The 16,431-nt window shown below is 41.1% G+C and overlaps 1 protein-coding gene across 1 annotated transcript in view; it reads left to right on the top strand.

Moving 5' to 3' along the window:
• The window catches only part of SYNE2 (spectrin repeat containing nuclear envelope protein 2), a 1,843,566-nt gene that overhangs the window by 1,433,110 nt on the left and 394,025 nt on the right, over window positions 1–16,431 (top strand). Inside the window, exon 116 of the mRNA XM_078660317.1 lies at window positions 11,003–11,179. Coding sequence (XP_078516443.1) covers window positions 11,003–11,179 — 177 coding nt within the window. The remainder of the gene's footprint in view (window positions 1–11,002; window positions 11,180–16,431) is intronic.

The following is a 16,431-nucleotide window of genomic DNA, read 5'->3' as shown; positions in this document are numbered from 1 at the left end:
CTCTATCTGCGCATACATCTAAGGCCATTAATATTCCATGAGAGAAGTATTATTCGCTTTAATTTAATGGGAGTTAGTCCCATTACAGCGAATCAGCCTTTTGGGTGTCGTCATAGCTTAGGCAGTAGCTATTGTAATAATCATAAAACGAACTTTCTGACGTGATAAAGGATTATATTTTTTTACATTTTCTCCCACTGCCCCCCACCTCGTGCTCCCGCCTCCTCCCAACCCACTCCCAATCCCCGTGCCCCATCCATCCAATCCCCCCTCCCTCTGGGGAGGGAAGTGAATAAATGTTGACATTGTGTATCAGTTTTCTGAATCCTTCAAGAGAACTTTCCTCACCAAAAACACCAAACAGAATCCTGCACTGAAATGAAAAAGACTGGTTGGTAAGAAGGTATGGCAAACCACCCACAATGCATTGCCAAGTTCCTGTTAGTAGCCCTACCTCAAAGCCATAGAACTCCATGGAGATCACAGCAATCATTTACAGTTGCTGAAAATTGATTGTGCCTCACTCCTGAGCCCGGGAGTTCCCATGACACACATTTTGCATAACAGCAAACAGAAAACAAAATAAATCCAAAGTACCATGGAGTGAGGAGCTGCCTTCTGCCATAGCGACTCAGGTAAGAACTTTTTCATTTGCAGAGAACTGCATGATCCCAGTGGGGATGGACTTGACTCTATCTGCAAAGGCACTTGCAGTGTGTGGAGACCCTACTCTTAGACTATGGCACAGGTAATTCCCTGCTGGTTGAGGCACCTATCACTGCTGCTGCTTCCTGAACAAAATGGATTCAGCAATGAAGTCCTTCTCTGATTCCTACTTTAAAAAAAATCTATCCAGCACACATCCGCAGTTTCCTGTCTTGTGATCCACAAGGACATTTAGACCCATCTACAGAGAAGAGTCTGCCAACTGGAGGAATTGCTCCAAGGAAGCTGTGGGCTGAGGTGCTACAAGTAGCAGTCATGGCTTGGAGCCGGAGGACTTCGAAGTGAAGAGCCCGAAAGCCTATGACCGTATTCAGTGCTCCACTGCCTTTTACATACTTCCATGATACAGTGCACAAGAGGCTGAGAAAAACCTGTACCCCAAGGAAGCTGATTAGTCTATTAGAAAGGCTTTGGTTCAATAGAATAAGCTATAACGTACCCTGCAATTGTACTGGAGATTTATCAGCACATCCCTGCAACCTGAATTATCAAGCGTATTCCAGTTTGAGCCACATCCAACCCTGCAGAACCCAAGTCTAGCTATGCTAACCACAATGCACCTGCTTTACAGATTCTAAATCAGACCAGAATTCAATCAGTGACCAACAGCTCCTTGACCCAGACTTCCCAATTCTCACTGAAGTGTTCCCTGTTTATTGGCATCCCTTAAAACTTTAAGTTCTGATATCTTAACTGTATTTTTGTATGTTGTGTATGTACTACACACTTTCTCTGAGAAAAGCCTTGCTGTTTGATCCAATCTACCAAGGATTCTTTAAATAATTCTGGACATTCTGGTGGTTGCCGTTCTTTGTGTCTTGTGAAAGCTCAGTAACAAATCAAGATCAAATACTAGACTGTGATCTCTCTCTCTTCCTGACCAACCACCATAAATCTCCATAGTTATATTCTATGAAGTTGAGATGAATGGGTTGCTAGATTATACAATGATAATTGATTGCAACTTTATAACTGTTCATCTTCATCCAAAAATCTATTTTTGCATCAATTTATGATCAACAGCATGATTATTTTCTCTTCTGTCCTTATCCATCCTGACTGTAGGCATATTTTGGTTAGGCCATGAAGAGATTACTTAAAGTTAGTGCCGGTTTGCTTGATGTGCAGTTGCTGATCTGCCAATAGTGCAGCCAGGACCACCAGCATTTGAACAATCTATCCAATCACCGGAATTCCTTTTTTGTCCTCATCTTTCCAAGACAGTTCAGGATCACCATTACTTTGGACCCAGTCATGGACCCAGTTTCTGGATAAATCAAAGATAAAATGTCAGGTTGGAGAGACAGTTGTTCGTCAACTATGGCAGACCTTGGCAAGTGAAACCTAACTGCAAGTGCAAGTATATCTGTTAAATAACCATTCTGATCTGAGTTTCAAAAATGTTGTTTCTTTGTAGATGTAATTTGAAAATTTGAAGCGCTGTCAGTGCATACGATCCTGTACTAGGGATATGGAGAAAGTGGGAATCTGCCTAATATTATTCATGAGACACCTTGACACTTTGAAGATATCCAGCTGTTTCTAGTTACTTTTTCGTGCCACATAGCAAGTTACATTTCTACAATGAAAAGACGTTGTTCTTTTCTGATAGGATGTTTTTAACTCCATCAGCTGGTGAGGCAACACAATTGGAAAACATAATGTTTTTGTTGACGGATGTAAAGTACAGCATTTTTCCGTTGAACGCTTATGTGGCTACTGGAAAAAGCTTCTGCTAATTTAAAAGAAATCATGCTGTGATACTTGTTGGCTGGTATTTCTCCCTTAAGTACATGTGCAGTGCCTTGAACAAAATAACCATTTGGAAAGAAAGAATGATTTAGACAGACGTCAATTCAAAGAGAAGTGATTACGAAAGGTACTAATGCTCAGAGATGTTTCAGGTGCAGACTGTAGCAGCAGTACAAATAAAACAGTCACATCAAGTCTTTAAGAACGCAGCCTCATAACACACAATGAAAGAAAAGGTTTGAAGAAAAATATGGTTAAAAAGGGAATCATTTCAGAAGAATAAAAGACACTGAGTTAATAAAAGCCAGATGTAGCAGAATCCTACGATTGTGTCCAAGTCTTCCCATGTGTTTAGTGTGTTCATTTTACCTGGAGTCAGGAAGGCATATTTAGAACCTCTATAGATGCACTTGCACTCTTCTTGACCACCCAATCAGGTATCTCTAACACTACATTAAAAATATGTATCAGCAAAGTACTTTTGCATTTTTACTTTGTGTTACAATAGGCCTTTCTCGGAATCAGTCCAACAGTATTTTTGATTGATCAGCAAAGAAACACCTTTGAGTTCTTCATATGTCAGCTCCACTGGTACCTGAGATAGCAGAGAAAGCTTTCAAGTTACTCATAGTTAGATATAAGGATATCCTGATGTGTCATGTACTGTGGAGCTACTCAATAAGGCACAGCCATAATTCCACATTAATCAGTTAGTTGGTTTATATGTATGGTGTTTTGGATGACAGCAAAACAATAATAATTCCTAAAAGATACCAGGTATGAGGATTTTTTTCTCTTTGAAAAAGGCAAAATGTATCCATAGAAAATAATGTTCTAAAATGTTTTTCTGTCCAAAACTGAGAAGGTAGCAGTGCATTGACTTTTAGCACTTAGAAAACCAAAATGCATCCCCTTACTAAGAATGATCTCAAATACAATTAAGTTCTGTCGCTTGCAGCAGTAAATGTCTTAGTTTTCAAACTTTCCTGTAAGGAAATATCACCTCCCTTGCCCCTCCTCCCCAAGACTGGTAGCAAAAGTTCTTCTTTTGAGACCTGGTGCTCAATATATGCTCATACTGCCATGGAAAGTTCCAGAGTGCCCAAGCCAAAGATTCAAGGAAGAGGTGGACTACTATTTTCATCCACTTCATGGCCACAGCTAGAAATACAGCACCAACAGCATACTGTACCCTCGTACTCTAGAATATATAGGTGATACCAGGAGGAGAGATATCAGTGGAAGACAGGGCAACCACTCAATTTAGGGAGGGCTCCAGCTCCGTTTTTCAAAATGCCCATCTTGTCCTCAATTCCCCTGTGTACATTAGGTGGCTTGATTCCTTGACCCTTTGCAAACAACTTACAGAGCTTTGGGTTTATGAGGAAGCAGGATCCACGGCCACAGTCCTTCCTCAGGAAATCAGACAATCTTCTTATCTTTAGGTTCTCCAAAGTATGGGAAGTGTTCTGATTTCTCGTTTGTAGAGTTCAAAGGTATTGGAATAACTGAGGAGTGGTTAGTGGAGGAGCTTTTCATATATCCCTGCTAGGATTCCCTATTTGGCTTTTCCAAATTTTCAGCCGTTTGTCTCACCTATAGCTAAAATATCCCCAGAAAACAGTATTTTTGGAATATTCCAAAATGGTGTAAGGCTATCCCAGAGGCCGAACCTCTCCATGCCTTTTTATAATGACGAGATTTCTTCCTCACCCTACAGTGGAAATTCAGTTCAAACATCTGTTTTTTCTTTTTTCTTTTTTCTTTTTTCCAACCTCTCCTGTTGTGAAAGGTGCTGAAATGGCTCAAGAATGGCAACTTCAATAGCATGCTCACATTTTGTAGCTTTCAATTCAGACTCACACTATATCTTCTCTTAACATAAACATGAAACCTGCCAAGCCTTTTCAGTGCATGTATGTGTGTCTCAACTTCCTCGTCTTCCCCTTACATTCCTTTGATAAGTACAAGCAGATTGTTCTAGTATCCAGGTGTCTTGTACATATTGTCCCCTTGTGTTGCTTACAGGAATCTCCAAGTAGGGCAACTGTCCCAGAGGACCCTTTTTTCTAATGGAGCACCCTGATGAAGGTCTTTCACATCTTTTATTGAGCTTTTCATTGTTTGAAGGGGCACCCTAAACCTATCCACACTAAGGGCCTGATTTAGTGTTTGGCGGATGGTATATTCCGCCATAAACGTGACAGCTGTCCCATTCGCCAAATCACAAGTGCCATAGGATATAATTCACTTGTAATACGGCGGACAAGGAATCCATCATGTTTGTAGTATTTCAGCTGTGAAACTTTAAATCAGGGCTTAAGGACTCATATTGTTGTTTTCCCAACATTTCAGAAATTCTCCTGACTCACCATATCAAACCAGTAAATGTGTGCTACATTACTCTTCCTGAGAAACGGCCCCATTTTCTCCAAGTATGGTTCAACAGGGAGAGATGGCTGGGTTATTTTTTATTGGAAGAGGTATAGTTATACTAAGAGGAAGCAATGTGTTTGGAACATTGATCCTAGAAAGGGTGCATTTATGTTTACCAATCCAAACTGTCCTGAAACAGCCAAAGGCAATGAGAGATCAGTGTCTCTTTCCCATTCTGGGAAAATGTCAGAGCTTTCGTGTAATTAAGTGGTAGGTTGTCTAACCCTCTCCATGATATATAGAAGGGGTTACATGCTTGATAGATCCGCCATGCACCAAAACATATTGCCAAAATCAAAGGTGTTTCCTTCAGATTTCAATTCTAGTGAAAAAGGAATATTTTAAATGACCCCATAGCAGACTTTTCTTTAACATGCTTATAACCTGAGGGTAATCCAGTATTGGGTCTTATTCACTAAATGTACCAAACACAGTGCAAATACAGAATTAAGCTATACCAAACAGTACTGAAAGCTGAAATTACACCAAGCTAGTACTATATATTGATAGTAGACTGGTACCATGTATTGACAGTGAACACCTACTGTCACAAACGAAAAAGTCCGCAAGATCAGGAATGCATGGTGACATGTAGTATTGAACAAAGGAGAGGATATCAACATTGGTGGAGGAATCTCTAATACAAGCACAAAGGAGCAGAACAGGTCTGGAGATGGTGTGTGACCACAACAGTAACTCGGGGACAGTAGGCTGCATATGTGAACCCATGTTGCCAGAAACTATGGGAAACAATAGGCTAGTACAAAACCCATCAGACCACCCATGTGGTGGAATTTACGTCACGTGGGAATTGCAGATCAATCCATCTCAAAAAGCGGCCATATAGTGCCGGTATGGAGATGGATGTCGGAAAACTAGCAGCATGTTTACCATGTAGTGGACTAGACAATGTGCAGTGCTCAAAAAGAAGTGATTAATAAAATTGACTACCCAGACTCTGAGTGAACCTTTTAGACAGAAGTCGGAGTGTCAAGAATTAAAAACTACGCCTGGTGAAACAACTACCATATGGCGCTGTAAGCGGTACGGTCAACATGTTTCTGCCAATAAGGGGAATATTTTGCCCCGGGCATTCTTCAGGACCTAATATAAATCAGCTACTGCAGACATAACTGTAATGGTAGTGTACAAAGATAGGATTACTGGTAGAAGGATACATATCTATCAGGACCCTCAGCATTTAGATGTCCACTTATGGGAAAGAAGGATGTCTTCTTCCTGTCAATAAACAAAGAGTTATTGTATAGCAACATTAAATTAAACATACACATACCTCAGGCTCCAGAGAGACAACACACACCTGCAGGAATACTTTACATTCTGCATGTTAAGGAAGCATAATAGCTTGATCACTACGAGGCATTTCCTCAAAGTGATACTCACCCAGCATTGTGTGGGTGACGACCTCACCTCACCCGGCAACCGCTCGGGAGTATGAGGCCCCGCTCTGTGGTGTAGAAAAAGGACACAGTGAACACAAAGTACTACAGTGCCCAAGCCAAATTGCACTACACACAAACCCAACATAAGTGTGATAAGCACCCAACTGGCAAAACCAGTTCACACATGTCACCCCTACCCCAAGGAGATGGCGTCATAAAAACCTCTAAAAGATGGTTAGGAGAGTCTTATGGTAGTATATAGACCCCTCATATAATGAAGATATTGAGAATACTTCATAAGAACCAGTCACAAACAAAAGGTGCTGGTGGGAGGGACAGAACAGCGACCAAAAGAAAACTAGTATCACTATTCCGCAAATGAGACCCTTCACAGTATCAAGCAGTGTCATGGTATGGATATTCTCAAAATGAGGCCCTTGCAGTCCCATACTGTTACCCCTAAAAGTGTCCTAGTTATATTTAAATTAAAGGACAGCACGATAGGACTGCTCTATACAGATCCAGAGAAAAGAAAGTCTAGGGGGGCAATCACCTGTCCGTCGGTGCCACCGGTAGCGAACCAAGCGGAAGTGGAGGCGCTCAGAGGGTTGCTCTCCACCCTTTAAATAATCTCCAACCGTTAGTAAATGAGGCTGGCGTGGTGAAGGGTGCGCCCTTCCGGCCAAAACTCCCAAAACAAAACGCGGCGTGGAATGGAACCACAGCGCGCATGCGCACTAGATTGAAAGAGCGCAAATAAGGTTTGATGTGACAAACCAATTTCATTCAACCCCTGAAGCATTCTAAGGTCCGTCGCTGTTATAAACGGCAAGACACATATTTGTGAAAATGTTTTTCACTGGGTAAAGAATCTCAGAGAACCATAGACACACGCGCGAGGCGAGACACTACTCTCTCGCGCATGCGCTATCCATTGTAAAAAAACGAGGGGCATGTATGCAGTGCAACACAAAAAAGACCGCATCAATACTGTTACAGGCTGTTCTCCTCATATCGCACATTACTGTATTAAGAAAAGGATTGGTAACTATAATTTGGTCCACACTGTGCCCAATATCTAAGCACAGCAGAACAATTCTGTGGACTATCTTCACTGGTGAACAAGTGGCACTAGCCTCCGTTGTGTTTCATGGAAACAGACCATATGGATAGATAGCTCAAATGTGTTTATGACGTAAGAACAGTATTATTAGAAGGTTTCACTCACTATGAGAACGTTATCATCAGATGTCTTATCATCAAATGTCGTGGGAACAAGGGTTAAGATGGTGACTGCGTAGACAGAAGGGAAAAGCCCACACACTTACGTTAGGTGAGCTATTAGGACACAAAAAAAACTATGTTTGTATCCAGATTTACTAGACCCGCAACTAAAAAGTTGCTCTAAATACTAACAAACACAAGAGGGTCAGGGGGAATATTTACCGACCTGTCTGCTCACTCCCCAATAATCAGAATACAAGCACAAAGGAGCAGAACAGGTCTGGAGATGGTGTGTGACCACAACAGTAACTCGGGGACAGTAGGCTGCATATGTGAACCCATGTTGCCAGAAACTATGGGAAACAATAGGCTAGTACAAAACCCATCAGACCACCCATGTGGTGGAATTTACGTCACGTGGGAATTGCAGATCAATCCATCTCAAAAAGCGGCCATATAGTGCCGGTATGGAGATGGATGTCGGAAAACTAGCAGCATGTTTACCATGTAGTGGACTAGACAATGTGCAGTGCTCAAAAAGAAGTGATTAATAAAATTGACTACCCAGACTCTGAGTGAACCTTTTAGACAGAAGTCGGAGTGTCAAGAATTAAAAACTACGCCTGGTGAAACAACTACCATATGGCGCTGTAAGCGGTACGGTCAACATGTTTCTGCCAATAAGGGGAATTTTTTGCCCCGGGCATTCTTCAGGACCTAATATAAATCAGCTACTGCAGACATAACTGTAATGGTAGTGTACAAAGATAGGATGGGTGGTCTGATGGGTTTTGTACTAGCCTATTGTTTCCCATAGTTTCTGGCAACATGGGTTCACATATGCAGCCTACTGTCCCCTAGTTGCGGGTCTAGTAAATCTGGATACAAACATAGTTTTTTTTGTGTCCTAATAGCTCACCTAACGTAAGTGTGTGGGCTTTTCCCTTCTGTCTACGCAGTCACCATCTTAACCCTTGTTCCCACGACATTTGATGATAAGACATCTGATGATAACGCTCTCATAGTGAGTGAAACCTTCTAATAATACTGTTCTTACGTCATAAACACATTTGAGCTATCTATCCATATGGTCTGTTTCCATGAAACACAACGGAGGCTAGTGCCACTTGTTCACCAGTGAAGATAGTCCACAGAATTGTTCTGCTGTGCTTAGATATTGGGCACAGTGTGGACCAAATTATAGTTACCAATCCTTTTCTTAATACAGTAATGTGCGATATGAGGAGAACAGCCTGTAACAGTATTGATGCGGTCTTTTTTGTGTTGCACTGCATACATGCCCCTCGTTTTTTTACAATGGATAGCGCATGCGCGAGAGAGTAGTGTCTCGCCTCGCGCGTGTGTCTATGGTTCTCTGAGATTCTTTACCCAGTGAAAAACATTTTCACAAATATGTGTCTTGCCGTTTATAACAGCGACGGACCTTAGAATGCTTCAGGGGTTGAATGAAATTGGTTTGTCACATCAAACCTTATTTGCGCTCTTTCAATCTAGTGCGCATGCGCGCTGTGGTTCCATTCCACGCCGCGTTTTGTTTTGGGAGTTTTGGCCGGAAGGGCGCACCGTTCACCACGCCAGCCTCATTTACTAACGGTTGGAGATTATTTAAAGGGTGGAGAGCAACCCTCTGAGCGCCTCCACTTCCGCTTGGTTCGCTACCGGTGGCACCGACGGACAGGTGATTGCCCCCCTAGACTTTCTTTTCTCTGGATCTGTATAGAGCAGTCCTATCGTGCTGTCCTTTAATTTAAATATAACTAGGACACTTTTAGGGGTAACAGTATGGGACTGCAAGGGCCTCATTTTGAGAATATCCATACCATGACACTGCTTGATACTGTGAAGGGTCTCATTTGCGGAATAGTGATACTAGTTTTCTTTTGGTCGCTGTTCTGTCCCTCCCACCAGCACCTTTTGTTTGTGACTGGTTCTTATGAAGTATTCTCAATATCTTCATTATATGAGGGGTCTATATACTACCATAAGACTCTCCTAACCATCTTTTAGAGGTTTTTATGACGCCATCTCCTTGGGGTAGGGGTGACATGTGTGAACTGGTTTTGCCAGTTGGGTGCTTATCACACTTATGTTGGGTTTGTGTGTAGTGCAATTTGGCTTGGGCACTGTAGTACTTTGTGTTCACTGTGTCCTTTTTCTACACCACAGAGCGGGGCCTCATACTCCCGAGCGGTTGCCGGGTGAGGTGAGGTCGTCACCCACACAATGCTGGGTGAGTATCACTTTGAGGAAATGCCTCGTAGTGATCAAGCTATTATGCTTCCTTAACATGCAGAATGTAAAGTATTCCTGCAGGTGTGTGTTGTCTATACAGTCTCTCTGGAGCCTGAGGTATGTGTATGTTTAATTTAATGTTGCTATACAATAACTCTTTGTTTATTGACAGGAAGAAGACATCCTTCTTTCCCATAAGTGGACATCTAAATGCTGAGGGTCCTGATAGATATGTATCCTTCTACCAGTAATCCTATCTTTGTACACTACCATTACAGTTATGTCTGCAGTAGCTGATTTATATTAGGTCCTGAAGAATGCCCGGGGCAAAATATTCCCCTTATTGGCAGAAACATGTTGACCGTACCGCTTACAGCGCCATATGGTAGTTGTTTCACCAGGCGTAGTTTTTAATTCTTGACACTCCGACTTCTGTCTAAAAGGTTCACTCAGAGTCTGGGTAGTCAATTTTATTAATCACTTCTTTTTGAGCACTGCACATTGTCTAGTCCACTACATGGTAAACATGCTGCTAGTTTTCCGACATCCATCTCCATACCGGCACTATATGGCCGCTTTTTGAGATGGATTGATCTGCAATTCCCACGTGACGTAAATTCCACCACATGGGTGGTCTGATGGGTTTTGTACTAGCCTATTGTTTCCCATAGTTTCTGGCAACATGGGTTCACATATGCAGCCTACTGTCCCCGAGTTACTGTTGTGGTCACACACCATCTCCAGACCTGTTCTGCTCCTTTGTGCTTGTATTCTGATTATTGGGGAGTGAGCAGACAGGTCGGTAAATATTCCCCCGACCCTCTTGTGTTTGTTAGGAGGAATCTCTAAACCAAAATAATTACTTAAAGTTACACATACAGAACTGTGATATTAGAGGAGAAAATGTGTCATAAAAAGTGGGATCAAGATAATTGTCAAATCTAAAAAGTCATACAGGTGTTTTTAACAAAAGGAGCAGTCTGTACTTTATGTCAGCATGTAAGATTCAGAATGTTTTTTAACATTTGCATGAGTTTTCTTTTTCTGTTTTCTGTAATGTTTGTCAGGAATTCTGATGCATACATTGTCATTAAAGGGCCACACACTTTTTGATCTGTTACAAAGTTAAAATTGCAGCTTCCTTGAGCAAATATTTGTTGACTCCAGAAGTTAAATAACATGTAATCATTTCGGGAACTTTTTTGCAGGAACAAAGGAAGCAAATGAACCATAAACAATGGGTTGTGGATTTTGTCAATCAGTCACTTTCGCAGTTGGCCGCTGGTGATGTAGAAAGCAACCGCTATGACAACATAGATTTTGCAGAACATCTTGGTGAAATGAACCTGCAATGGAATAGACTACGTGGCTCGCTGAACGGAAAGGTCTCAAGTATTTTTGTGTTGTACCTGAAAATTTCTGTTTGCATAATTTCTTCTTCTTTTGTTATTATGATAGCAAAGTATTATTAATAATTACTAGTCACTTAAGTAATTGATCATTATTTGATATATATATATATATATATGTATATATATATTTTTTTAAGTTTTTTTTTAGTACAAGCGTACGCCAAAGCTTCTTGTCTCTAAAATAACCCATGTTTTTATTACCCCTCTGAAATTACATTGAATTTTATCTGTGTGAGGGTCAGGAGTGTGCCTGAGTCTAGAGGCCAACATATGCAGTAGTATCCATTCTAGGAATATCTAGTAGAGAATGATTGCAAGATCTAAGAGTACGAGCCAGATGATTCAGGGTGAATTGTTTGGCTAGAAAACCTAGAGTTTTGGTATAGATTGCTCTGTGAACATCTGTTGTGGTATTAAAAATTTACTTTGAACAAGCAAATGATGTACACAGTGTGATATGGGCTCTATTAGCTGTATTAGTAGCCATAAGGGCCATGTTCTGAATGAGCTGACGCTGATAAAGAGGTTTTGTAGGGGCTGGTGGTTAGAATGCATTGGCATAATCCAGGCTCCATTGGATTACGGTGTTTCTAACATTGATGTGTAGGCTTGGCTAAATAAACATCAGGATTTTTTTTGGGATTCTTAGCTGAATAATGCAGTCATGGTCCATTTTGGTGACTTGTGGTTTTAGTGAGAGAGCATTGTCCAAAATATTCCCAAGATTACAGACCACTTGGGCAATGGCTAGTAAGTAGAGGCACCATGTTGGCTCCCAGTTGCCTGTGGTTTTGTGGAATCAGAAGTATTTCCACCTGAGCTGCATTCAGACATACAAAATTAACAGACATCCACCAGCAATATATGTACTCAGTATCAATAGAGCACCGGGGGAAAAAAAAGCAGAGGGATGGCTGCAATCATCAAAAAGCATCTTGTTTTTACCAAACATACCCCCCTACCAATCCCGACGATAAAGAACATTGTGATCAAACTGGGCTTGCAGATATCTCCCTTTATATGTATGTTCATGTCCAGACACCCGTGGTACATGCCTCAGTTCCCCCTACTCTTATCAGATTTCGTATCTGCTTTAGTTGTTTACTATGCAAAAATACTACTCTCTGAGATTTAAATCTTTGGGTGAATGAGGAAAACGGTGTCTGAACCTCCTCAGACCTCACTTACTCGCTTAATAGTCTGAACTTCGATCAACAGGTGTTTACAGCCACACAGACCAAAGGCCACATCTTAGATCAGGTCTGGTCACTAAATTTAACCACACTCGACCTTAATGTCTTCCCATGTACTTGGTTGGATCATCACTTAATTAAATTTGACATAGATGATATAACTTCCATTAAACCCTCTATTGGCACTGCCGCTTTTTCCAGAAACTAGAATCGTGTTAACCTCTATAGATTATTTGATTCATTAGCACTGTCTTTACCTACTCACAGTGAGAATGTATGATCTGTAAGAGGCGATAACCGACTGGCTCAGAGAAGACAGCAATGTGCATGCCCCTAAACAAAAAACTAAGCCAATCCATCGCCACGAAGCATCAAAATGGTATACAGAAGACTTAAAGAAAGCAAAGTTTGAGTTACGCCAGTCTGAGCAAAAATCACAGAAATTATACACCAGACAAAAAGGATCACTTTATCCTGCGGCTAAAGGTCTATAAGAAATTAATCTGGAAGGCCAAATCTACCAACTTTCAGAAACAATTTAAAACTTTGGAAATAAAACCAAATAATTATTTGATACTGTGACTGATTGCTTAAATGTTCCGGTGGCCCCTACTCAAAAACTTGTGACAACATGAATTCTTTTTTCATCAATAAAATAACGAACGATAAAAGATAGTATTCCTCTTAGTTCCTTAACCAGTATCATTTCCTTGGAAGATATGAATTCTATAAAATTCATGGCTTTTCCAGCCATTACTAAAGAATATCTTTTGAAACTGATGACTAAGGACAAATCTGGATCCCCTGAAGATATCTGCCCCCCTCGGAGCCAAAAAATAATTTTCTCTCACTTTACCAATCCAGTGATCTTGCACAATTCATCTTTGAGTCAGGGCATTGTCCCTCACACTTTTAAGGAGGCGGTAGTCATCCCACTTCTAAAACAAATTGATGAAGATCCCTTTGTCTTGAAGAACTACTGCCCCATCTCCTTACTTCCTTATTTAGCTAAGATACTAGAGGCAATACATTGTCTAATTTCTTTGCTCCTTCTTAGGAGATTCCTCTTCTCTCGACCCCCAGCAGACAGGTTTCGGTCCTGCCCATTCTATGAAAACCATACAACTTTCTGTAATTGGTGTTATGAGAGAAGCAGCATACATATGACTGGCCCAGGTATTAGCCCTTTTGGATTTATTGGCAGCCTTTGACACAGTAGATCACGATACTTTCATTGACTGTGTCAAGGTTGCAGGTCTACAGGGATCTGCATTAGATTGGATGAGATCCTCTCTCTTAGACCGTTCTCAGTAGGTCCCTCTTACTGCTTTTTGCTCATCTAAGGTCAGGTTCAATTGTGGAGTGCCTCAGGATTTGCCTCTGTCCCCCCATTTATTCAACCTCTATATACGCCTGTTGGTTCGCACTCTACAGAGGTGAGGGGTGAAAATATACAATTACGCGATGACATGCAGTTGCTCTTCAAAATTGGGAACACAACGGAATCTGCAGAGTTTTTTCAGAGCACTCTGTTATTCATCCATGATTGGATGAATTAACATTATTTGTAGCTGAATTCTAGCTAAACTGAAATCGTGATGATTAAAAATAAACTAAATAGTTGAAACCCTTCCTTTTGGCCTTTGGAGATGAGCCTTCCTCCCAAAAAAGCTGTCAAAAACCTTGGGATTCTTGTTGACGAAGACCTCTCCATGAAGCCTCAGATAGGAGCAGTGACTTCATCTTGCTTTTTTCAGCTCTGGAAAAGAAACATGATTCAGAAATGCTTCACTTTTGAGGCTATCGTTCAGATTCTAATTGCCCTAGTCATGTCCCGGAATTATACTGCTAACTCTTTCTATCTGGGACTTCCAAAGGCACTGAGTCAGAGGCTGCAGCTGGTTCAAAATCACACAGCTAGGCTGGTTTGGCGCATGCCTAGACACTGTCACATTAAACCTCAGATGGTACAATTACGCTAGCTTCCGCTTGCTCAGAGGACCCTTTTTAAAACTGTGTGTATTATTTTCGAATCTCGAAACGGCAAAAGTCCAATTTTTGTGACCTCTGGATCCTGAAACTACATTCCTAAACGTAACCTTAAATTAGTCCACCAAAAAACCCAAAATTTTACAGGAAGAGATTGGGTGGAACCAGGCTTGCCATGATTGCTCCAAAGGTTTGGAATTCTATTCCTCCACATATTAGAGCCACAACTTCTTGTGCGAATTTCAGGACTCTGTCAAAAATCTGGCTCTTTGGTTAGGCTAATGGCTAAGTTTTGGGACTCTTCTGCTTTTAGGCTTTAGAGTCATGTAACCTTTTTGATGTAGATACGCTCTATAAATACGCTGTAACATAACATAACATAATGTAACATAACAGCAAACTGTGGCGCCCAGGATTGTGATTCCCCACATTGTGGGGGACTGGTGTATCATCTGCCTATAAGCAAAAGTTAGTACCCACAGATGATTCCATTGGCTGTAAGTAAAGGTTAAAAAAGAAAAACTGACAATGTAGATCCCTGCTGGACTTCGCAGGGATTGGCTTGTTTCTGATGAGAAAGGGGATTAGACTACCTGTTATTTTATACCCGTGAGGAGAGATTTAATCTATTGGAAAACTGTGCTCCTGAAACTGACTTCTTCAAAAGTAGGCAATGGAATATTAGGGTCGATTGTATAAAAAGCTGACGACAGCATTCATACTTCTAACAAGCTTAATCAAATCTTATAGGGTTCATAGAATTACCAGTTCAGTACTATGCCCTGGAAAAAGCCTGCTTGCTGTCTATCAAACTGAGTATTGGCTTTAGCTGCACTTCTATTAAAACACGTTTTTCCTACAGTTTGTGTAAGTGATGGAGCAAGAAGAATTAAGTGCCGACTTTTTCCAGAAAGAGCTCACAACTGTGGTTTTCCAAAGATAAATGGAAATGCCTTGGGAGAGTGTCTGCATCCTTTAACTGGAGGTGTTTATATTTTCCTGCTGGAAGAACATCAGCAGGGGATCTGGAAGGATGACTGTTTTTAATCATTTCTTCGAGCTGTTGATGAGTAATGGCAGTAAAAGTGACCATGCTGTACTTATCCGTGCCTATTTGGGAAGAACTGAATATATTGTCAGGTTTAGGAATGTTAAATACAGAATGCAATTTGGTTTATATGATTGTTGCTTCCCAGAACAACTAAGCCCCTTATTCTAACTATGACTTTAATGCTACAGAAGGCAAAATATACTCAGCCATTACGTTACTGGATAGTTTTATCATTCTTCAACTATACAAACATACCTGACAAAAAAACACAAGTGAAAGTGCACACCTCCCGTGGAATTACTGACAGAACTCTAGTGCCACTGCCATCCTTTTGCAGAAATACTGGCAGGAACAATGTTCCACCAGGTATTGCCAAAAAAGTTTTAAAAAAATGTTAATACTGGATCAACCTATCCTAAATGTTTTCTGACGTGTTGTAGTAGACCAACCCTTTATATTGGGCAAGGGGGGTGGCGTGCCAAGCAAACTGTTTTGTTGAAAAGCTTATTCTGTATATTTTCATAGGAAATTTAACTCAAAGAGGTTGTATTAGGTATGCCCGGACCTGATGCTGTGTAACTCTAGACACGTGTTTCTGGATTCATTCCTTCATCAGTAGAGAGCAACAAGTCATTTTGGGGGTGCTGGAAATGCTGCACAAAGTTTTCTCAGGTCTCTGTACCACTCACTGGGCACAGGTGCATCAACACAAGCTTGTCAGCTCAGTAGCTCAAGGGAGCCTTTTCAAACAGAAGGAGGGTGGGGGCACATTGCTTCACACCCCAGCACTCAATTTGCCCCCAATGCATCATGGTAAATGCAGTGCAGTATAACACTTCAGTAGTAGTCTTTAATATTTCACCCTTGTTGGTGCACCCTGTGATGTGTAACTCTAGGCACACGATTCTTGATTCATTTCTTCAACCGTTAGAGAGCAACACTGCAGAAAGATACTGAGATGCTTCATGAAGTCATTCAAAATACCCTGAAAA

This window comes from Lissotriton helveticus, chromosome 9, assembly GCF_964261635.1.
Source record: "Lissotriton helveticus chromosome 9, aLisHel1.1, whole genome shotgun sequence".
Lineage (NCBI taxonomy): Eukaryota > Metazoa > Chordata > Amphibia > Caudata > Salamandridae > Lissotriton > Lissotriton helveticus.
The sequence above is the reverse complement of the archived record's forward strand: the minus strand, read 5'-3'. Positions and strand labels throughout refer to the sequence as shown.